This window comes from Sphaerodactylus townsendi, linkage group LG12 (genome assembly GCF_021028975.2).
Source record: "Sphaerodactylus townsendi isolate TG3544 linkage group LG12, MPM_Stown_v2.3, whole genome shotgun sequence".
Lineage (NCBI taxonomy): Eukaryota > Metazoa > Chordata > Lepidosauria > Squamata > Sphaerodactylidae > Sphaerodactylus > Sphaerodactylus townsendi.
The window spans coordinates 36,605,298-36,630,028 of record NC_059436.1 but is presented as its reverse complement, the minus strand read 5'-3'; the positions used below and the strand labels follow the sequence as shown (position 1 = coordinate 36,630,028).

The following is a 24,731-nucleotide window of genomic DNA, read 5'->3' as shown; positions in this document are numbered from 1 at the left end:
AAGGAGAAATGTGATAAGTAGGACAGTGACAAGAAAACAAATATTTATATTTCAGCCATGAACCCTGGAGTTTTTCTAAAATACTATTGGAAGGCGAATCAGAGGACTGAGTACAAGAATGAAGAAAAACGCGTAACATTAGCCGGAGAAAGGTCAAAATCCTTTCGTTTGTTTAAAGCTCGCCTAATCTTGAAAACTCAGAAGCACACAATTAAGCAAATATGTTTATTGTATACTGGTAATACATAGAATTTGAGTGGGTCTCGTACAAAATTAATGTACAGTAATTCACAACTGATGGATGTACTCACATTCCAAGCAAACATTAACCAACATGAAAGTCTTCAGTACACTGACAGCAAAACCCCAGAAATGTCATCCTTGTTACTCAGTACAACACAAATCATTATTTTTACAGTATTTTGTTCCCTTGACGCTATATCAGCTCTGTAGAGAGTCACAGTGTTAGCTTTGAAATTTATTTAATGGAATAAGTTTTCCAAATAGCAATAAATGTAGTAGAGTAGTGGCAGAAGCTTTGGATTTACAAAAAGGTTGCCACAGGCCCTACTGTTATTACCTTGCTGAGATAGCTTTTCACTGAATCCTTGGGAATACATCTGCACGAAACACAGCATGAATCAATATTGGCCAACAAACTGGGAGAACTGATGGAGTGAAAAAGGTAACATTCATGGTTGAGTTTATGGCTTCGGTAATTCAGATGCATTAGAGACAGTATTACCAGAGACAGACATCAGGTTTCCACATCAACTGAGGACTATGGTGTATAAGCAAGAACTCTTGGCAAGGAAAAAAAAAAGTATAATTTACAACCTTGTAAACAAGAATGGTCCCTGGTCTTCTCAGCATAAGAGACGCATCACATCATACTGGTCAGATCAGGAATTGTTGTAAAAATCTCAAGTCATAATGTAGATAAACTGGCACCAAGACGTGGTTATGTAACAAAGGTAACAGTGGCTTTGTGAACCATTACAGAGGTTTGTTACCCTACAGCATTATCACATGCACTATGGACTAGCAGCATTTAGAACAGGTTTGGTACATGTAAAAACACTTGTGCTTCAATCTCTTCATCAAAGAGATCCTAAGATACAGCTGTATATTCCCTACAACTGGCATCACAGTTCAACAACATTTCAATTACAGACAAGCATTTGCCACAGATTAAAATTCTTTTTACTACTAACGAGGCAAGTTAATACAATTTTCAAATAAGATTTTAAAAAGTCATCTTACTTTCTAATACAAGCTTATTGTTTAAAAATCACACACGTTTGTCAACGTTGTGCCGTTCTAGGTGCAGACAATGGGATTGACTTTACTTTTTAATGAGTTGGTTAGAATTTCAGTGGGAACCCAATCCTAACACAGCATTACAGAGACTAAAATATATTCTGGTGCACTCATAGCTCTTCCTGACAGCTGCTTGCAGTCTGATAAAATGTTTACAGATTTGAATTCATTTTAATTGTGCAGCAGAAATCAATTCTATTTGAAGCTACTGAATTTATATTTTCTTCGTCATTATCTTAACATGCTCATATGACCAAAAGGACTAAGAGAATCACTATAGTCAAGAATACACTACTTTTATATACCCAAACAAAGCATCTGCAGAGCTAGAACATTGCAAGCTCTATATAAGCAAACAAAATACAAATAAACATGCAAAATGGCACCAGAAAGTACAGGTTTAAAGGTCCACAACAGAATTGCTAATCAGGCCCTAGGGATGTCAAAACTCAAAGCCACCGGTTAAAGGTAAGCTAGAATCTGACGGGCAACTTCAGAACTTGATCAAGATTAGTTCCTTCAATTTTATCATGCATTATCAAGTAGATACATACCTGTCCCTGTCCTTCCCAGTTCTCCAAGGAAAGTATTTCTGAATGAGCAACTAGTTCCTGGGATTTTATCCTGTCAATTTACAATTGATACCAAAAAAAGGGGGTAAATCCTAAATAATCCATTCTGAGTCTTCACTTCCTAGAGAAAGGTATGCATGTTATCTGCTTCCCAGACAATTCCCTAGCCCCAATTCCTTCCTAATCCTTTCACTGACCTACCCAACAGGACAAAAAAGTTATTTGTTGTGCTTTACAGCTTAAAAGCCATAGAATAAATTACATATAAGAAATGTAGTCTATGGCTTGGCTCTGCTGCCTAGGTTAGCATGGCTCCAGTGAATTACTAAAAGCCTGAAGAAACTTGCAATATGAGCACCAACAACCTTTAACTGAAGCAAGCTGCCCAACTGTTTCATTGGACTTTCCAAGTGTGCTTGAGACTTTAGCGTGGCAAATACAAAACAGATTCTAAAACAGAATCTAGACATGACTCCAGATCAAACTGGATTTCTGAAACTCCCATTTTAAGGGTTGGTTTGGTTAACCTTGTAAGAACGTAACACAGGAAAAGACCCACTTAGACCAAATAGCCACTTCAAGCACGGCTAACACAAGAGTACATCAAAATGTCCATATTAATGGCAGCCAGTTTAACAGAGCAGAAAGGTGACAGGAACTCAGCTAAAGGTTTCTCGCAGAAGCCATCTGGGAGATTTTTAGATCACTATTCAAGAGCACCAGAAATGTCAAGATACAAGGCAGGTGAAAAGTAATTTCTACCTTAAGTCTTGTAAGACTTTCGGCATCCTAGTTTCCAATATCCAGTGACAGATGAAGACCAAATAAAACCTATTAAATGTCAATGCTTCAAGTTGGCCTACCACCCTGTGACATCTGGCAATCGCAAAGACAGCAATCATTTGCTAGTGTGGTGCCCAAGAGGAAGCTGGCTTATACTGGATCAGCCAGTCCATCAAAATCAGTAGCGTTTACTCAGACTGGCAGGGTCTCTCCAGAAACACAGGCAATTGTCTTTCATATCACCTTCCACCCTTTAACTGGAGATGTCGGAAACTGAACCTGGAACCTTCTGAATGCAAAGCAGATATTCTACCATCAAGGCACAACGCCACCCTCACCCCCCAAACATGCTTGGATTGCGCAGATTTCAGTAATGTTTTTCTACAGAGGTCTTCAGATGGTCATGAACTACAGCAACTGTGAACTCTCACAGAAAAATGCATGTATCAGATGGTGTCTTCATAAAACACTAATCTAATTACTGCGTAGAATATTGTTATAAATGGATTGAAGTGCAACACCCCCCCCCCCCAGATTTTTAAACAAAGGCTAAGAAATAATTCAGAAAGGGCAAGCTTCAGAGACGCCTGCAAAAATTTAGACAGGATTCTGAAGCTGACTGAATGGTATATTAGTCAAAATCCAAAATAGCAAGAATTCTTACACAGTCCCTGATCATTCTCCCTTGGACTTTAGGCAGTTTCATTGATTTGAATCAGAGACATGTTTCAAGAGAAACATTTTCACAGGGTTAATGAATACTGAAATAATTTTTGGGCCTACCAGAATTTTAGGAACTTTCTTAATAACCTTTTGACATTGAATACAGCCATTTATTTAACATCAAAAAAACGGTTTGATCACTGCTGAGTAATCCAGCAAGACAAAATTCTACTTGGGAACATCAGTTGAATACAATGAGAACCTAGTTATAGTTTTAGGGATTATAAGGCGTTAATATTTTGTTAATTAGTCACTTTTAATGCAACAACAAAACAATATTGATGTCTGAGAAACTCTACAACCTCTGAAAATGGCTCAAGCAAGAAGGCAGCAATGTTTCCATTTGTAGGGACTTAAACCCGCCAAATACACAGTGACATCATCTACTGCTAAATCTATTTTCCTATATCAAAGCTTGCCAATAATTGGGGAAGGGGTCTGCGATGTAAGGTTCTGGTATAAGTCTACATAGCAAAAAGGTAGAGTCCAATAGCATCTTGGAGTGCAACAAGGTTTTGGGGGCATAATTGGGGTTTTTGGAGTGCAACAAGGTTTTGGGGGTTTCGAGAGTCAAAGCTCCTTTCGTCAGATTGCAAAAAGTCAACATCTACCAATATGCAAAAATGATGCACCACCTGTTAATAATTTGTTGATAAGAGCACAGTCCTCTTAAAACATGGAGTTACTGGAGGCTTAAATGAAAGGCAGTTTGCTTGAACATTCTTTGTTTTTCTAGTGTATTTGTACATACAGCAAACAGCAGAGTACACAGGAGTGCACTTCTAATCATTGAAGCTCCTTATAACTTGAGATGCCAAGCATTGAACCTGGAATATTCTGTATGCAAGGCATGTACTCTAATGGATCAAGCCATGGCCTTTCCCCCCTGGCCCCCTCTATGTTTTCTTTCTGGATTTTGTTGGCTGCAACCAATTTTACACAGAACAACATGTGACCCATTGGCACTACAGGCATAGGTCATAAAAGAAAGTCAACTGCTCCATTGATCTACCTTCAGCAATATGCACAAGATGGAAAGTGTATTCATGAGCTTAAGCTGAAGTCTGTTTTACAGTTCAACAGAATATATTATGTTCCTAAAAGGGAGACATTTGGACACAAAGGGCAGTTCATTCGATAAGGTGCTTCATATGCCCCTAGCATGAAAAAAAAAATTAAAGCAGAGATTGCCAAAATGCAATTGAAAACTAGATTAAAAGATTGGTTAATTCCCTTACAGCCAATCTCACTCCTTGGTAATAAACAATTAAACATGAGCATGAAACTCTTCCTGTGAGCCATTTTGACTGGCAGTTGCTCTACAGCGTCCCCGGCAGAGGTCTTTCACATGACCTACTACTTAATCCTTTTGACTGGAGATACCAGTGTATTGAATTTAGGAGTATCTGCATGCGCACCAGATGATCTACTGTTGAGCTACAGCCCCCACACCACCAGATAACATTTATTAGCCAATTCCTACAATGACAATTGCAGAATTACAACAACACCTGGTATGATCTGAGAAATCACATTTGTGGAGCTGATATAGTAGAGGATATCTTTTGTTATCTTGATTGTCCATAACGAGGCCAGAAATAATTTCTGCCCTCAACACTTCCATTTCATTTTAACTCATTCATCTTTTGGAGACATGACTATTTGCTACAAATAATGAAAGATTTGACACAGGAAAAAACTTCTCAGTTGCATTAGCAGTAGAGAGAAAGCAAGACAGCATTACAAGAATACTCATGGGGTAGATGATTACTTGTCTGTTATACTAAAAGCCACCACCATATCTCAGGTACGAGGGGACCACAACACCAGCGCAACACCGAAGAAAATGCTTGTGTTTTGCACTTGTTCTGTCAATCTGCATACTTGGTTTCATTATGACCTAAAGTCCAGACAATTATTTGATGAAGAGGGTACAAAACAGACATGCTAACAGAAGTCTTCTTTCCAAGATCATGCACACGTGCTATTCCAATATAACAGGGCAAAACGGAACAAGAAGGCCAGAGCCAACTGTAGATTCTTAGCATGTTCGTTAAGTGACAGCCGGAGGAATCTCCTTGTTTAAATTGAGAGCTTAAGGCAATCTTCTAAAACATCAACTGCAACAAACTGCAGATTAAGTACAGGCGTTCTGTGTTCCTAGGCAGTTTTCCCTAGGACTGATGTGGAGTTTAAAGCCTACATAGAGATTTACCAGTGATGGAGAGGGGCCTGAATTGGCACCAATATGTTACAGGGAGGCAAACAAGATTCTTCATCACAGACTTATAATCTGGTTGGTGATCATGAGGTCACAATTAGTTCAATTAATGAAACATTTGCCTCCAAATTTAACACACAAATCCCCAATATCTGAATAGTGAGATCCTTTAATAAACTTGCTATGGCCAAATGCCATCTCTGAAACACAGACCCATGCAATCCATCTGACCAACAGTATCCTTGATGATCCCACCTCAAAATGGAATGAATTCTACTCTGCACCTGGGCGGACATCTTTTATTTTGTATACATACGGTTCTCAGACTATGCTATATATATAAATATCTACAAATATACAGATTTATAGGCAGCACCCCTTCCCCCCACCCCCCACCTGGTAGATGGAGTCCGTTCTGTACATATAACCCACACCACTCCATCTGCACTGTAATTTTAAAAAGGAAACAAAAAGCCCCCGTCATATTTCAGGTACGAGGGGACCGCAAGACCAAAGCACCACAGAAGAAAATGCACCAGTGCTTGTCACCAAACCTGGCCCCATTCAAGCTACTTTGCTATCCAACTACTCTCAAGTGCCAATTGAAAGTGAAGGCATTCTCAAGCCAAGCTATGAGGATAGTAAAAGCTCTGCAAACTGTTTCCATTGCCTACATCCCCATTGCACTTTATGCCCGACCTAAGGCACCTTTTGTCATCACTTCTAAGTACTGCCTTTCCCAGCTCTGCAGTGGATCTCAATCCCCCTTGTTTCCAAACCACTGACCATTCCCTCTTATCCTGGGCAGTGGTTGAGAAAGGTTTGCATGACAGCCTGTTCAAAAATGAGAACATCCAATGGGGGAAAAGGGAACACCCAGTGGCTTAAAGAGACCACCCAATGGGGGGGGGGGGGAAACAAATGGATATAAGCGTTGTTTATGCAACCCCCCTCCAACCTCAGCTTTGTGAGGGGGGGACACACGTTTCCTGTGGATTTTTGGGAAATCCTATAATCATATTACAAAATGCACCCGCTAAGGTTAAAACAGTGCTTAAATTGTGTGCTCACTCTGTTGGTTAAACCTGAATATACTGGATAATGACCAACTGGACTCCAAGACTGACAGCAACGTATTAAATAACACAGGAGCCTCACAGCAACCCACCCAGGACCATCTGAGCAACTGCAACGTGGAATTAAGAGATCTGCACTATCAGTTGCCAGTACATCTCTGCACCTTGTTTCTCTTATCATAAAACTGTTCATATTCTAGGCCGGCAAAGCATGAACACCCTCCTCCATAGCAGTATTTTCACTGTACAAAGAGCTTGTTAACTGACAATAGACTGAAAAGAAAAACATGCATAATACAACCTTGATACCATCAAGACGGTTGTGCTTTACTGTAGCTTTTAGGACAGGCCTCCTCATCTAAAGCAACTGGTTGAATCTCAGCTCATCTTAAAGCAGGGTGCAGAGGACAACTTGAAAGCAGCACCCTTCCTCGGCATCCCTTTCCTTACTCCTTCCAAAACCACTTCCAGGCGACCTATTCTACTCCTAACATCGGGTTGATTTCCTGGCTGCCACCATTTGGCTTTTCAGCAGCTCCGGTGCCACAGCAACTGCCCTCCCTTCAATAGCTCTGAGATTCCCGTAGCCCAAAATAAGCGCTGAAAAGGTTCTACTTGTGAAGTCACCATGTGCCCCACACTCTTATCTCATCCAAACTCTTGCAGGAAGATTTCACACTTCTCACGAGGAGGGAGAACTGACTCTCTCTCATAACTGTAACAAGGATTTATTTCGAGTCACCAGAGGCCAGGCAGTGATTTTTGTTTTTTTGCCACACTACAACATGCATTTTGTGTCATTAGTCATGAAACAAGGATGAACAGTTCTCTTGGATCTAGTGGAATGCCATGAAAGATTCTCTCACAGTCAAAGTGTGGCAGTGGAAATTCAAAGCAGCTCCTTGCCAAGTGTCCTTGTGCAGGGAAAGGCTGGTATTTTCCATTCCTAGGCATGACTCTGGCCAAAGCTGGGGAATGGTACTCATTTGTGTGGCAGAGGAAGGCAGTTCTTCCTTGAGCAATTCAAAATCCAAACAGACTGATCCTAACCATCCTCCTGAGGCAGAAGGGTCTTGGCTCTGCAAGAGGCACAGAGGGTAGTCCACTAAAGAGCTGGGGGCCCATTCCTTGACGTGGTAATATGCCCTGAACCAGTTATTTCAGGCCCAGAGGGAATGTCCTGCATTCTTAACCAGCAAGTGACTTAGCTTTATTTAAGAACATGGAATTTGTGGGGAACACTACATTTTCTGGGATCACTCCAATATCCCTTCAGACGTGATGCTCCCTCTTGAGTTGATCAAGTGTATTGTCTTGAAAGACTTGTTTATTGCTATCGCTGCTTTGCACGGTGCAGTCTCACCGTTCACATTTTAAATCCAGAATCTTTGGGGACAGAAGATCATTCTCTTCTTGGAATTTTTTGCTTCCAATTTTTTTTAAAAAATCGTACAAAAATAAAGAATTTCCACACACATGGGCTAAAAGTGATAGTATTTAAATACTTAGCATAATTTGTCATGTGGTTAGCTTCAACCATTGAAATCAAAATTTAAAACCAGGGGATATCTTTAGTCTTAATTTTTTTTTAAAGAGGCAGAAGGGTTTAGTATATAAAATTGACCCCATACAGAATGGAATAGCTGTGCCAACAGCCATTTTATTTTTTTAAAAAATAATCATAAATTTAAAAATAAAAATCAAGTAAACTCCTTTTCTGGATCTTCACATTAGAAAACTGCACCATTTCAAAAACCTGCGGCTGGGAACACCCCTCTGCAGAAAGAAACCAGAACACGTTTTCATTTTAATAATCATCAAGGGTGGTTTCCAGGAACACGTTTCGAACATCCAGCATGGAAGCCAACTCCAAAATGTGTTTTTGGAGGTGTGGATTCTCCACAGTTTCGTCCCTTGGCAGTTGGGGATAGGATTCTGGATAATTTCTGGTTTCCTGCTATGGAAAGAAGTGGGGAGAACAGAAGAGAGAACGGCATTTTAATTAGCCAGTATAATCATCATGCAGAAGGGAAACATTTCACTACCATAGCTGACTTTCGCTCCACACGAGCTCTGGAACTATTCTCTACAACTCATGTGCATCTGCTGAGTTAAGAATGTGAAACCAGGAAGGAAATGGCCAGAGAATGGATTCAAGATCATACCAGGATGTGGCATCTTTGGTGATCTTGAAAACAAAAAAAATTCTGTTATGTTTTCCACACAGCGGGAAAACTGAAACAAATACACATTCATTTCAATTATAGGTATGTGTGTAAAGTGCTGCCATGTCACAGCTGACTTATGGCAACCCCAAACAGATACGTACACAAAAAACTAGCAGCATCCCTCCATCTTGCCATATTCTGAATCACTTTACAGCTGTTTGCTTAAAATGCTCAAAAGTATCCATTAACAATATTCAGTGAAATATTGCAGACACATATGGAAATCAAAGAGTCTCTTTAAGCACACCTAAGGAGCTGGAATGCTCAACAGGATTTTTAAAAAGTTTTTTTAATCACTTTGTCACCATGTCAGGTAAAAAAAGAGATAAGGGCCACACCAAGCAAAACAAAGGAAAAGCAAAACACAGTGGTGCTTGAGGGAAAGTATTTATTATCTCTACACCCCTACGTTTCACATGAGCTTCATCAGGGGGATATAATTTCAAAGACTGTACACTACTGTATTGTAGAAACAATAAATATTTTCCCTCAAGCACCACTGTGTTTTGCCTTTCCTTCAGTTTGTCCTCGTGCCATGTCGAAACCTGCTTCTGAAAAGTCTTACAATTTGAAGAGAAGTTTGCTATTGGGGGAGGGCGCATAGTGATAGTTCAAGCAGTTAAAAAACCATTGTAATATCAAAGCAAAGCTAATGCTCAAATCCTGGCTATATCTTTGCCCAGCTTTGGCAACCAGTTCCTTCAGCCTTGGACTTTGTAATTTTCTCACTATGGCTTTAAACCTCAGCAACATTCCACAACCCCATGAGATTTAAACTAGTCCTTATTCTATAGTATGTATACAAATGATCAACTGCTGTATCTGTCAATGATTTCAGTCCTTCTGTCAGAGATGTCATTGAAGTTAGATGTAGTGACTGTAGGAGTATCTGCCACCAGGAAGAAAAAAGAACACTCAAGCTAATGCTTGAGCAAACCTTTGAGCAAACTCTAGTTGCAGCTAATTAGAAGTGTCTGAGAACTGAAGCACATATGATGACATCTCCCACCACTGATGGGGAACTGAAGCTTACAGGCACAAAAGAAAGCCTTTTATCTAAAAGTGGTGCATTTCCAAATGCGCAACAGTCTGTCAGTGAGCCATGCTGAAAGAAAGGAAGACAAGAGTTCCCTGGCATACCCGGAAGATTTTGTGCATCCTCATGGTGGCTGAGCAGAAGACGAATCTTGTTAGAAGTAAGCGAAGGAATTCATCTCCAAAAAACTGTAGAAAGGCCTGATCTGCAGAGAGGAAAAAAAGATGGCACTTACAGAAAGTGTGATTCAGAAAGGCTCGCCATACATTTCTGAAAGAGAGACACTGCAGCATTTCCTGCCTCCCCAACCAGAGACGCTGCACTTAAAAACAGATGACTATTTCCTCTTGTCAAAGCATACCTATGGAACGGGAATGAGTCAGCAATTGTGCAATATCCCGATTGATTTTTCGAAGGTAATCATGACACTTGTCCCACAGTCCTCTGCGCATGCTTGATAATCCAGAGACAAATAGGAATGCCATTAATGGGTTGTTCAGAAAGAAGGTGAAGAGGCTACCTCGTTGGGATTGATCTAGAAGTCAACAGAAGAATGACAAAATGACATACTTGGCATATGAAACAAGCCCAGCAGCTCTCACTGAAATGCGGAGAGATGCCATTTAAAAATCTCCTGCTTTAAGATAAAAGTAGCCTTTCATAATTTCATTTAGTACTGAAGAATAGAGAACAAAGGCCAAACAAACCTCTCCCAAACGTGCATAAAAATCAATTTGCTTCTGTTTTGTGTGCAGCAGGCCGTACTCTCTGAGGCTGTACTCAGTGAGACACTGAAATCTGGGAATTTGCTACAGTGGGAACTTTTTCTTTCTTTAGCATTATAACTTATTTTTTCCTTAAGGCTCACTTTGGGTAAACCAATGTAAATACCCTAACAAAATGAGATTTCATCTGTTTTTCTGAAAATCCATCCACTTTCATGACCCAACACTGAACCCCTGAGTCCTCATCCATCATTATCAGGTTTGGATTTGGGCTAGTCTGTAGGGCAGGGATCTGCAACCTGGCTCTTCAGATGTTCATAGACTACAATTCCCATCAGCCCCAGCCATGGGATTTGTAGTCCATGAACATCTGGAGAGCCGCAGGTTGCAGACCCCTGCTGTAGAGGAAGGGAGCTCTGTAACTGGAAGGACAGCCACAGAAAATGTATAACACTAGCACAGTGGTTCTCAACCTTCCTAATGACGGGACCCTTTAATACAGTTCCTCATGTCGTGGTGACCCCCAACCATAAAATTATTTTAATTGCTACTTCATAACTGTAATTTGTCATATAAAATACAATAGCAACAATTTTCATATTAGTAATAATGCATTTGAGCATAAATTCTACTGAGATCCAGAGAAATTGGCCTCCACTGTACTGTAATATTACAATCATTTCCCAGGGACCAATACAAGCTTGCAGTTCAGCCTGACTCCATGCCATTCATCCAATGAACCACAGACAAAAGTCCTGTGTTGGTTTAGAAATTTTAAAATGATATACTGGCAGCCCAGGCCAGATACCCCACCTCCCGGTAAAATGAACTTGTATTCTCTCATGGCCCCATGCTTGTGTCCTAACTACAGCTGAATAGAAATATATATGCAAAGTGAATGTTTAACTTTACACAATAAAATATCATAATTTCCTTAACCACTGTTCATTTCTGCTCTTCAGACACTCCCAGACAGACACATTTTCCCAAAATAGGGTGATACTCTGCCCAGGAAATTCTGCTGCAGGTGGCTAGGAGTGGCAAGGGGTGTGGAAAATAGCAAGGGGTGGAGTGTAAGGGGAAGAGAAGTGGGAAGAAAGATGATATAAAAATCATAAGACCCCTGTTCGGGGCCAGGTGAGAAACCCAACCTCGCCGTGGGAGGGGGATGAGAACCACCCCAACTAGGAGTGGCTAGGAGGGTGGCAAGGGGTGTGGGAAATAGCAAGGGGTGGGAGGGTAGGCCTCTTGGGAGAGCCAAGAGGTGGGAGGGTGCCCAGTTGACAGGGAAAGCTCAAGAGTTCAGGAGAGGCCGGGATAGCCAGCAGAAATGGCAGTGCTACGAGCCCACCGACAGCGAGATGGGCGGAGCCAGGATGCCTTGCTGACCCCACACCTGCAGCGCAGCAGCAACACAACCCCAAGCGGGGGGCAGGGCACAGTTTAAATGTCCCGGCATTCACCCCCTGGAGCCTGAGGCTAACTGCAAAAAGGTAGGGTCAGAGGCAAGCCGTGGGGATTGGTGGGAGGGCTTGAAACAGATAGGAAAGTTTAAAAGTGGGAAGGACGGAAGGCAGGGGATGGGTTGTGTGGAAGACAAGTTTGGAGGTGGAGAAGCGGTGAGACGGATGGGGAGGCGTGGAAAAAGTGACCAGTGACTAGTCTTAGCCAGCCTGTCCTCGGAAGCCCCCTGTAAACCAAACTTCACCAAACTGGGGGGGGGGGGGGGCGACAGTCTCCTGATGATACCCTGAGATTTTGGTGTCACTAGTTTTAAAAATACTGGTTTGTGTGTTTCACTGCTCCTCCACATGAAGCCTGCTGGGATCCACCGTTGTAACAATTGTAGGCATGAAGCCTTTGTTCCCAATAGACACAATGTATAACAGACTTCTCTCTGTGATACACCTCTGAAGATGCCAGCTATGATGTGGTGGTGATTTTGGGGTGACCAAGGGAAAAATTCATTAGGATCCACAGGTGCAGGCCAAACTACAGTAGCAGGACCTACCAGACCAAGGCCACAGAGCCTAGAAAACACACACAACACTTGCAGTAGTTGGTTGCTCCTACTATTTGGTCTGCACCTGTGGCTGGCATCTCAGGAGGTGCTTGAAGGTTAGGTGACCTAAGCCGGCAACAGTAAGAGGCTTGTGTGACCAAGCAACCTACTCATAGCATTGAACCCCCTGAAGCAAAGTCCCCCAAACCTGGATGATGTCATCAAGAGACTCTCCTGAAGATACCCTGAAAGTTTTGTGACTGTGCCTTCAGAAATGTGTACTCCACAGACACCCCCAGAATTTCCCCATTGACAGCAATGCAGCAAACTCAATGCAGAACAAAGAATCTTGGGCAAATTTGGGGGTGCCTGCCAGGGTGCAAGCGTTAATCTAATGACACCAAAATCTCAGGGTATCATCGAGAGGCTGTCCTGATGATACTTCCCAAGTTTGGTGAAGTTTGGTTCAGGGGGGCCAAAGTTATGGACCCTCAAAGGGGTAGCCCCCATCTCCTTAGCTCCCATTGGAAAGAATGGGGGATAGGGGCACCCCCTTTGAGGGTCCATAACTTTGGCCCTCCTGAACAAAACTGCACCAAACTTGGGAGGTATCATCAAGACAGTCTCCTGATGATACCTGAAATTTTGGTGCCGATATGTCTAAAACTGCGCCCCTTGAAGGCCGAAATGCAAAAAACAACTAAAAATGTAAAACGCATCTGAGAAATGTATCCTAGCCTGGTGACCCCTGTGAAACGGTCATTCGACCCCCAGGTTGAGAACCACTGCACTAGCATGTTAGCGTCAAATGCTATAGGCACCATTATTCCAGCGAAGAAGGAAGCACAGTACCTTAAGGGAAACAGATCCCAACCCCACCCTCAAACACAAGAATTCTTTTCACCACCATCAACATCCCCATTATTGTCCACAATGAAAGCTGTTCCTTCAACTTCCACAAGCTCTTAGCTGCATTCAAACATCCGAGACTAAGCAGAACAAGGGAAAGGAAAGATCACTAGATACAAGGCTATGATCAGTCAGCACAAGACCCTTTCCCCTCCTGCTGGAGACGTTCACAGTTGTTGTTTTTAAAGGTAAGTTCTATTGTTTCCAGCATTCTCTGGACAACTTTAGTGATATTTTCACAGGGGGCAACACTTATTTTCAACTGAAAAGTATCTCAGCAGGTAATAGAACTTACCTCAAAAGCCAAAAGAGTGAAGGTCTCCAGCTTCTCATGCATTCACTGCTGACCACCACCTTCCTGAGTCACAAATTATGTCACCAGACTGGACTTCATGCTGGGAAAAGGGCAGCTCTCTCAGAGAGAGACACACCAGAACCATTTACAGTTATAGGGACTGGAAAAATGGGTTGGAAAGTTAATAGAAATAGAGAGCTTGAACTGAGCAAATATTTAGCTCCCTAATCATATCACTAGTCACTGCAGAGTGTCCCATTAAGTTTGGCCAGACAAGTAAACCCCTGAAGATGGCTTACCAAGCTTCCAGCAGGGGACAACTCATTATTTCTTCAGCTATCCAAACCTAAGCACATGGAAGTGCTTATCCAATTCATTTTGAGATGCATTCTTTATAGAACTCACACAATAAAGGTGCTTTTGAAGGTAGGTGCCCTGAAAGGATGGGATACACATACATTTCCTCCAAACACATCTACTACTAATTGCCTTGCACTGTGCAACTTATCTTACAGACAGTCTGTAGCTACAAATACCCCTACATAAATACTCCAGGTTTCTTCCTCTCTACCCCAATCCACTTTTCTTTTGGTTTTATCTCTCAGTAGAAATGTGCACCATGGTGGACTATTCTGTCTCCAATTACCCTGATTTTTCTGAAAAGCTTTTAATGTAGTCCAAATTGACCACTTAAGCCAGAAGTCAAATTACAGATATTAACTGGACAGCAAGCAAATCTGATTGGCTACCACCCAGTAGTGGAGCTGTGGGGCTTTCAACCCCAGCCTTTTTGTTGTATTCCTAGTAATTTCAGAGAGTGAAAATGGCAGTGCAGCCTTCGAATAGTCTACCAGAACTAGTCTGCTGCAGCCAGAATGACTAGGAATCCATTAATAACTCAAGAAATAGAAATTCAATGACGCACAAGCTTTTGAGAGCCAGAGCTCTGTTCATCAGATGCACAAATTTCTGCAATTATATTGCCGGAGCAGAGCTTGATGATAACTCAATGACAGTTTTCTCAAACTTGAGCAATGCTCTCCCCCACCCCACCAGTGGAAGGGGTTTGTACCACAGTAGCTTCACCAAGTGTTCAGGACACACATTTCCTATTGGGTGGTAAACTTCAGCATATTAATGAGCAGTTTACTGCAAACTGCCAGAAGACACAGGGTACTCTACACACCGCTGCTTAGAGAGTCAAGCAAAAAGGTGCTGCCACGTGATTTTATCTGCAAAGCTAACGCCTTCGTTAATTTGCATTGTTAAAAACAGGATTTCAGGAAATGACTGAAATCCTGCCATGGAGAACGAACACCTTCCCTACCTTGCAACGCTTTTGGATATGTTGTTGGCGAAAGTAGGCACACCAATGGTTGTCCAAATAAGTTTGTGAAATTCTGGAAAAGAACAGATTAAAGACAAACATAGATTTCAGCCCTCATAGCGTAATGATGAAGATAAGGAAGCAGGGACCTGATCAGTAGCTAGAAGACTGGCTCTGAGAGCCCTGTGTAAGCAGGTTGTAAGTATAACGGAGCAGCACTCCAAGTTCCAGACCACTCGCTTTCTGCTAAGTGACTGTAATCCATCGATCACCTTGGCAGTGGCTAAATTCTTGGAAAGCATTTTAAACACCCGTATTTAAATGTTTTAAAAGTTTTCTCTTTTAAATGGAAATATGCTAATAATTTATATGCCATTAAAGGTTAAAATGAATTAAGTATAACTGAGCTTCTATTAAAAATATGTCTGTGCTACTTATTTAGAAGACACATGTCAGCACACTTCTCAAATGGCAAGTGCATGTGTAGCCAGTGCTGGATCCTATCTCGGATTAAAGATCTCCAGACAGTTTTATCACTAACGAGGCGCTAGATATCAGGAATGTCTCTCCACATACTATCCCTCTCAAGCCTCTTGAAAAAGCAGACTAAAGAGCATATTCATAAGTAAAGAGATGCATAGGACATGAAGGTCAAAGAAAACAAGGTGACGCTATGCAGTGATGCAAGCATACCCTTATTATGGAAAGTCCTACAAGTTAAAAAAACTTTTATATCAGCGCAATATATTGTCGAAGGCTTTCAAGGCCGGATTCAATTGGTTGGGGTGGGTTTCCTGGGCTGTGTATTAAACAAAATTGAACATATTTGTAGTCCATGAACATTGTTTTTGTGAGGATAAAGTGGAGAAGGAAGAACAATGTTTTGGATCCCAGTTAAGGAGAAAAGTTGGATATAAAAAACAACAACAACAAAAAAAGCAAAGCCTCATGCCCTGTGACAATCCAGGCAGATTTAGGAGTTGGATGTCTGGGCTCAGGTGAAAAATAGATTGTACAGAAACAGTCTGTTCGAATGATGGCAAAAGCCAGTGCTGGGTTAATCCATGGGTTAGCATAGCACTGCATTGTGCATCTCAGGAGAATCAGCATTATGAATTGGGAAGTTCAGAATAAGGCTTAACTAAAAATGTGGAAGCAGGTACAAAAGTCCAAGTGAACTGTAGTTCCAACTCTTTAAAAATAAGTGCCTGGCTTTTTCACTTGAGAAAAATCAGAGCCATGCTAGACTATTCCTCCACCTAATAATGCAAGGACAATAGAATATAGCAAATGAAGCACTAGAATGCTGCAAATATGAAAATATTTGAATTCCAAGATTTTAGACTCATTTCTTTTGTATGCCCCGAGGTTCTCTAGAAGCACCTTATATATAGTGACTTGCAGAGGCCTTACCTTGTAGGCAACGCTGTTAGATGAGTCCACTATGATAAACATGGGCTTCCTGGTGAAGGGATAAAGATCTCCTGGATGAAGGCTAGAACAGAGAACAAGAAACATTCAGAGGTGCCCTGGGAAGCTGGAAAGGGACGCTCTTCTTTCCCTTAGTTATGCACTAAAATCTCCCCAAAGGCAGGAAAAAAGCAACGAAGTAGTTTGTTATGCAAGATTTCTTTTCCTGGTAGACAAACAACTCATCTATTCTCCTATACAATGGATTAACATTCTGTCCCTGGAATTAAGGTTCATAATTGGCCAGAAATATGGTGCCTGGACTTGATGCTTTTAACTACAATCACCTTGGAAAGAATACCAGAGCTATTGTATGTTCCACAGAAACTAAACAGCTTAGTCAGATGCACGCTTACCTAGTCTTGCTGCCTAAAAAACTCGGTTTTTCATAACATTCTCCTGGGAACTCTCCCCCCGCTGCCCCCAATTCCACTTATTCATAAAGGTACTTGAAGTATAGACATGAATACATGCAGACCCCTGCTCATAGGTTTGCAATTTAAATGTGCATGGCTGTGGATTTGGACAGTCTTTCTAAGCACACAGTTCCTGCGAAATCCTGTCAGAATTTGACATACATTTGTTTGAATACTTGATACAGAACCTCATCTCAAACAGGGAAGTACAAAGGGCAGGCAGAACATAGATGAAACACAAATGGTTCAAGGCAGATAACAGGAATAGCCCCACACAGAAGCTCTTTTAAAAAGTGCGTTTATCATGTGGGAGAACATTTTATTCCAAGTAGAGGAGGCAGCCTGAAACCTCCTTTCCCAGGAGCAAGCTACTCACCAGTGCATTTCTTTGTATGACTGGTTCCGCTTGTGGATGGCATCCCCATTTATAACATCCCGATTACTATTTGTCAGGACACCCCCAAAATCATAGGGACCTACAGGTAACGACACAGGAGCCAGGATAAGAATCAGCAATACAAAGACGTTGGCAATGAAACAAACACGGCATATGAGAAACAGTGCCAACTGGGAGAAAAGCAGAATTTTATGAGAGCTGGCCAATTGTAGTGAGACAACTAGCTTGTGCACTTAAGCTAAAACAACTTGGGCATTTCAACTTGGCAATGCAACGCATCCCCTCTGGTTTGCATTGTTAAATTTTGGAGACCATAAAACAAGGGTAAGGTTACTACGTCCCTTTATAATCTATCAAAACCTTGACTGAGATTAAGCAGAGTCACCCAAGATAAGATAACACTGTCAAGTTGGGGCTGCTGACCATCCTGCTTTAGATGACATAGCACCTCAGCTATTCAAGGCTGCTTTCGTGAGAGCCGTGTTTATTTCATATAAAACCACCACCGTCAGTATATTCAAGTCAATATATTTGTGAGCTAGAATTCATCCTTCTAACACAACAACAAGAACCTTTCCAGAGTTAGCAGTATCAGCCACCACCACGGGAAAAGCAATACAGAGCTGCTGGGGGGGTGTGTGCACTTTGGAAAGCTCCTAAATGAAGAACTGCAGCTAGATCCACTCTTGGTAACAGCCACGTATTCAGTTTCACAACAGCCTAGCGGGACTTGTTTTCCAAAACAAGTCAATGCAATTTTCATAGTGACTTTGTATTTAACCACCTGCTCCCAGTGGAGATTCATGAATATCACTGTTTGTTTGCTAGGTAGCTACTTAGCAGGTTTCACTGCCCAATTACAAAGAAGTAATCCCACTGAGTTTCATAGGACTTGCTCCCAAATATCTGTCTATTGGATTGCACATTAAGGGTTAATCCTCCCAATTAGCTACTGATGGTTATTTTTTGAACATACCTGTATAAATAGTTAATTTGCTAGCTATTTCAAACCACAAAGTTAAAACATGTTAATCCCAGTCTTAGAAATCAGGCCTACCAACAGAGTCAGGGAGTCAAGTCCACACAAAAGGCACCTCATTTCCTCAGCGGGACCTCACTAGTGAATAATCAAAAGGCAAACTTATCTGCGAAGACTGATTAAGTGAAAGCCAACAAGAGCAGTCACATGTTCGCATCAAGAGCCGTTTATAATTGCATCTCAATTCATTAAAACTTATAAACAGGCCCAAGGTTGATAATGAAAATGATCCAGAAGTCATGCAAATGCAGCACAAAGATGGGCCAGAGGTGCAGTCAGGCCAAGCTTCAAGATGAACTTCTTGAACCCAAAGCTTGGCATCACATCTCAATCTCCATTTTAAAAATGATGCTTCCAGAGTTTTGATTTCAAAACTCAGCTGTTGTGCTGTCCCATGATCTTTGCCCCTCCTGCTGAAATTTCCCTCCAACATTTTAAGAAACGTTTGTGTGGGTCAAACAAGAAGAGAATTAGACTGGGTATGATAAAAGTAGCTGATTCACCCGTCTTCTGCGTTTGCAAGAAGTCATCAAAACTCCAGCCCACAGTATTGGGTTGGACCAAGATTTCTGCTCCTGAAATCATTTTTTCCACATTACTGCTGTTTCTAAGATTCAGACTGTCAAAGAATTACAGATCCAGGGGACTGGAAGGATAGAAGGGTATGATGCATGGGAATCATGATAGTGGGACCAGAGAGTTTATAACTGATGGGAAACAAGCAAGAAACTGTAATTGGAGACCCACTCTAATCACTCAAAGCTCTACACAATTCCCCTGCTGACTCCTGAAACATCCCAGACAGGGAATGCTTTTAAAAACACTCTCGCTGAGATTTTCAGTATAATCAGATCATGCACAGAAATCCAGCAGGTTAACTCATGACTTCACTTTTTTTTTTTTTTTAAAGGAAGTTGAAGCACATGAAACTCCCATCAATATGCCCTTTGTTACAAACTGGAAATACTTTATCATTTGTCAGTCTTGGTTCAAGGAAGATTTGTGAAATCATCATTTAAGACTCCTAGGTTAAAAGGGCAAGTGCAATCAGCCATTCTGTTCCGCTTTTACAGATGAAATACTGCACTGAATGGATTGTTGTCATTATCTCCAAGTAATTCTTATGATCAGCCATATAGCCCAAAAGAATAGCAACGTGTTACCCTCTATCTTCATCCTCCTGGTTGGGAGGTCAGGAAGCATTCTAAGGAAAGAAGTTCCTCTTTCCCATTAGATCACTACCACCAAATGCAGCACAGAAGGTCAGCTAAATGAACTGCTGTACCTGAACTGGTCCCATACTGGGTCCCATTAGCTTTATGGTTTGCAGGGATCAGCAAGGGCTGAAGCACATCTGCCACATGTAATGGGGGCAAACTGGGACTGCTGAAGCTGTGAACCTCATCCCCAAAACTATTGCCTAGAGGGGCTTCAAAGGCACACAGACATCATCTGGAACCAAGAGAGGCATAGGAAATCTAGGAGGCTCAAATGGAACATTTGTTCAGCAGCACAGTGAGAAGGAAAAATAGTCATGCAGGAAAACTGGACAAAAACATAGGCCAACAGGAGGGCAACAGATCTGCGTCCCAAGCACACAGAGATGTCCAACACTGATCAACTAATTAAAAAACCTGTAACAAAAAGTTTACAGGTTTCTTTTGGTGCAAGTATCTGGAAAGGTTTATGACTCATGCAAGGAAAATGGCACAAGCATGCATTGTATAAAGGAATGCAAGTCTTAAGTGAATGGAGTGACTCTAATCTGACTTTTGTTTGGGAGGATTTCTTCATTTAATGCAAACATGATACCTCGGAAACCAAATCATTTCAGTTTGTTTGATCTGGACAGTCAGTTTATTTGTAATGGCTTTTAGTTTATTTTTTTAAAGATGGCAGCTGCATCCCAGTATTTGGCCAAGCTGGATAGGTGGGGAGGAAAGTTGGGTGGAGGGAAGTAACCAAAGTCATGACAAGGGCTTGAATTGTCATGGTAACAAGCAGATAAGAAATAACATCTACCTTTTTAATGCCCTTTTCAAGCACAGCCACCCTCTGGCCATGCCTGGATGTTACTAACATTGATCAACTGTTTTGTACTCAAAACTGTACTCTGAAAAGGCTGAGCCCCAGAAGAATTTAACATTTCTGACACTTCAGCACAGTACAGACACTTACCAGGGTGGTCATCCTTTTCACATGGTGGCAGAGCTAGTTTGTGCCAACTCAGCCCTTTAATGTAATAGATCATGGAGATCTGTAACACAATTCTAGTTTGCTAAAACATCCCCTTTGCTGTTTTAGAGGAAAGGAGGAAGAACACAAACTTGGACCATGTGCTTTAAAGTGCAGTGTACACAAATGAGTGAGTGAGCAAGAGTGTAGGATGGACACACTACACCGGTGCTCTTATGCTGTGCAAAAAGGACTGCCAGAATAGTAAGTGCCTGAAATGGATTTGACACTTTGGAAGTCTGAAAAATCTGATATGGGACCTGAAAGTAGATTAAGAAGCAAGCCCCCAGAACACACAGCATTAATGTTGCTATGTCAACGAAGGAAAGCTGGACCAGTCCAGGAGAGGAGTTTTTCTTTTGGGGAGAGGAGGTTGGAGACCTTCTTTTGGGTTGTGGGTCATAAAGAGAATTCAAGCCCTGCTCATGACAGGGAGCATTCCTTTATTTGTACCTTCACTATCCGAACGACCTGAAGGGAACACGCCAGTGGCTGACAGGTAGATCAGCAAGACGCTATTTGCAGGAAGTTCCTGAAATGTTGATGGAAAAAAGAGGTGGTGTTTATTTTGAATGCACAACAGAAGTACATCATAGACATCATTCCGGGCTATCTTTCAGGGAATATTGGGTTCCATAAGCGTAGCCAGTGGAAGGGGGGGAACACTTAAGATTTTATACTGCTTTTCATCAGCCTCCAAAACAAATAACAAAGTCAAAGCGCTAACACAGTAACACTCAACAGAAACTGACAGGGAATGAGGAGCTCAGTGGCACAGCTGCACTTTAATTCAGCAAAGTTTTATATTAGTAGATTCTTCTGGTGAAGACAGGCACCTCCTTTTTTCCACAAACCTTAAATGATGCAGCTAGGAAGGTATACAACTGACTGAAAGTTGGCTTGTATAGCAAGTATTTGTGGGGATTCTCCCTCCTTGCTGGCTTTTCAGATGTCTCCTGTTCAAAAGAAACACATGTTCTTAAATCAGCCTTTGTATTTTACTTTTTTTTTAAGGAGATTGACTATTTATCTCAGCATGTACAGCTCTGTTTTTAATTAGTCCATATGGAATTTTCTAGTGCAGAGAACAAGTGCAGCCCCCACCCCAAAATTAAACCATTTTCAGTTGCTGGCCTGCTGAGTGAGGGGGAGGGATACAAATATAAATGAGACTTGCCTGCAATCCAGGCTTATTCATTTGTGATGCTAAATTCATTGGCTCCCTCTCCAGAGCTTGCAGCATCCGGAACATGTCGATTGTCAACTCACTGAATTTCACCTGTAAAAGAACTGCTTGTAACTTTGCCTTTTATAATATACTGAGGGCCTTTAGGGTCATTTATTGTACGGCGGGGGGGGGGGGGGGGAGTATTAAAACTATTTCTTAAAAACAGAATGCTAATTTCCAACAAAGACTAAAAATCCCAGTATTTGAGTTGGAAAAACAAGTTATTTAAAAACTAAATCATGTGGAACCCCAGCCATAAAAACAGAAAGAACATTTTACCCCCACCCTAGAAACAGCAGAAGCATAGCACAACAAAAATCTCTTGGTTTGATGCCTAAAATCACACAGCAACACAGTCCGTTGTACTTCCAGAGGGAGAAAATTCTACTGCTTCATCATTGCCACTACCAAGGCAGCTGGCTGAGCCTGGCCATTTGCCAGCTGGATTTCCCCCTACCAAGGTACCCACAAGGCCTTCTGAAGCTATCTTAGCAGTTGAGACATTATTAATTTGCCACTTCCTAGCCATGTATCCACAGAAGGTCGTTGTGAGTAAATTGCCATACTGCATCTGATGTCCCCAGCATGCCTCAGAATGTTACTCCACCCTCTAAAAGTTTCAATAACTAGGGGGTTTTTTTTGCATCACTGTCATAATTTTTTTAAAAAATATATGTTTCTGAGGAAATTATGCAGAGTCTTGGCTGGCAAGTCTGAGAGAAGTGAATGTATTCATTCTCCAGGAAATTTAGACATGCAAGTTACTTGGGTAAGCCAGGGTATAATTAATGACCCTTTGATGTGAAAGATTCTTCTACCTGCCAACAGAAGCTATGGCGAGTGGCTGTCAGATGACCCTCTTCAGACTGGAAGTTCCAGAGAGTAGGATTCACCATCAAGAGATCACTGCTCTGGACCTTTACAGTCTTCCCTCTTCTAAAGATACGATTGTTTCTCGAATGTTCCGATTCTGTCTACTGAACTCATGTCCTTTTTGTGACATTTTTAATGTTCTCACACAGGATCCCACCTGATTGTTGCAATTCCCGATAATAAGTGCATCTGCCAGAGTCAACTGCCCCACGATCATCCCCTGCTCCAGCAGAGGGGCTCCTGTTTCAGAGAGACGGTTGGAGAGGATCACAAGAGTGTTATCGTCATTCAGGACCATCACCGGGTCTGCCTAGATTAACAAAAAGAAGAAGAAGAGTTGGATTTATATCCCTCCTTTCTCTCCTATAGGAGACTCAAAGGGGCTTACAAACTCCTTTCCCTTCACCCCTCACAACAAACACCCTATGAGGTAGGTGGGGCTGAGAAAGTTCAGAAGAACTGTGACTAGCCCAAGGTCACCCAGCTGGCCTGTGTTGGAGTGCACAGGCTAATCTGAATTTCCCAGATAAGCCTCTATAGCTCAGGCGGCAGAACAGGGAATCAAACCCGGTTCCTCCAGATTAGAGTACAAGAAAGCAAGGACAGTCAGGCCTACGCCTTACAAGGAAGGATCAGCAAAGTTGCCAGTGAAACAGTTTTAGAAATTATGCCCAATATGAAGCCAGGAATCAATATTGTACTGTGCTTGGGGTGTGCACACTTTTCATGTCCTCTTATTACAAACAGAACTAAACTAAGCTGGATAAAGGTCAATGGAGCAGATTAACACTAAGAGCACAATCAATGCAACTGTCACCCTTACTCAGTGTTCTGTTTCCCAGTTAATCTACATGCAGCCTGTTCGTTTTGCAAACATTTCCAGATCATGGGCAGCAAGAGGACTGTTGAAAGTGAATTTTTCATCTGGTTGTTGTGGGTTTTCCGGGCTATGTGGCCGTGGTCTGGTAGATCTTGTTCCTAACATTTCGCCTGCATCTGTGGCTGGCATCTTCAGAGGTGTATCACAGAGGGAAGTCTGTTACACACTGTGTCACACCTCTGAAGATGCCAGCCACAGATGCAGGCGAAACATTAGGAACAAGATCCACCAGACCACGGCCACACAGCCCAGAAAACCCACAACAACCAGTTGAATCCGGCTGTGAAAGCCTTCGACAATACATTGAATTTTTCATGTTTCACCAGCAGTCCCTGAAGTTCCAACAGCTGTAACAGTAGATGTGATCCAAAGAATTCTCCACCTACATATTCTTTTATTGCATCCCAGTTTGCATTGCGTGGAAACCCACCACCAAGAGAAATAAAATCACACATGCCAAACCAGATTTTTAAACACAGATCTTTGAATTGTCCAATTAAATTTTTGTCCTTGTTTATGAGACTGATAGTTCTAGTCTTTGGATAACTGGAACAAAATAATATCGAAGAAGGAACAGGCAAACAAGGTGTGACAGAGGAAAAGTCACTTGCCAATTCCCTGATGCTTTCTGAACACTCCAAAGACAGTGACAGCTAGATACTTGGACATGTTTTTAATTTGAAAGCATAGTTTCTCAGCCACAAGAATGAACAACAGTGCTAGTCACTAGCTCAGATGATTAATGAAGATCCGAAGGCGGGAAAACTCACAGCCTTGCCCCTTCTTCTCCACACTCTCCCCACAGACCACAGACGGAACAGGGGTGGAGGGGAAGGCTGGGGGGGGGGGCAAGGTAGAAGCACAAAGGTAAAAAATGAACACACAAATACACACAAATCGTTTGTTCTTTGAAGAGCCTACAAAGAAGCTGCACTCCCTGATCAAGGCAGGAAGATACTGGGGCTTGACGACGTCA

General features: G+C 41.9%; 1 protein-coding gene across 4 annotated transcripts in view; it reads right to left on the bottom strand.

Annotated features, from left to right (window-relative positions):
- Positions 1-211: 211 nt before the first annotated feature.
- SCAI (suppressor of cancer cell invasion) overlaps positions 212-24,731 on the bottom strand; it is a 77,060-nt gene continuing 52,540 nt past the window's right edge. For 3 of the 4 annotated variants that reach the window (XM_048512910.1, XM_048512911.1, XM_048512912.1), the window contains 10 exons: positions 23,033-23,185; positions 21,952-22,053; positions 21,629-21,730; positions 21,228-21,306; positions 17,480-17,579; positions 16,631-16,712; positions 15,218-15,290; positions 10,321-10,494; positions 10,064-10,164; positions 212-8,652 (listed from right to left, as the gene is read on the bottom strand). In XM_048512910.1, coding sequence (XP_048368867.1) covers positions 8,503-8,652; positions 10,064-10,164; positions 10,321-10,494; positions 15,218-15,290; positions 16,631-16,712; positions 17,480-17,579; positions 21,228-21,306; positions 21,629-21,730; positions 21,952-22,053; positions 23,033-23,185 — 1,116 coding nt within the window. In that variant the 3' untranslated portion in view covers positions 212-8,502. Of the gene's footprint in view, positions 8,653-10,063; positions 10,165-10,320; positions 10,495-13,890; positions 14,051-15,217; positions 15,291-16,630; positions 16,713-17,479; positions 17,580-21,227; positions 21,307-21,628; positions 21,731-21,951; positions 22,054-23,032; positions 23,186-24,731 lie in introns of those variants that run through there. The other variant, XR_007245924.1, reaches the window with a different exon arrangement.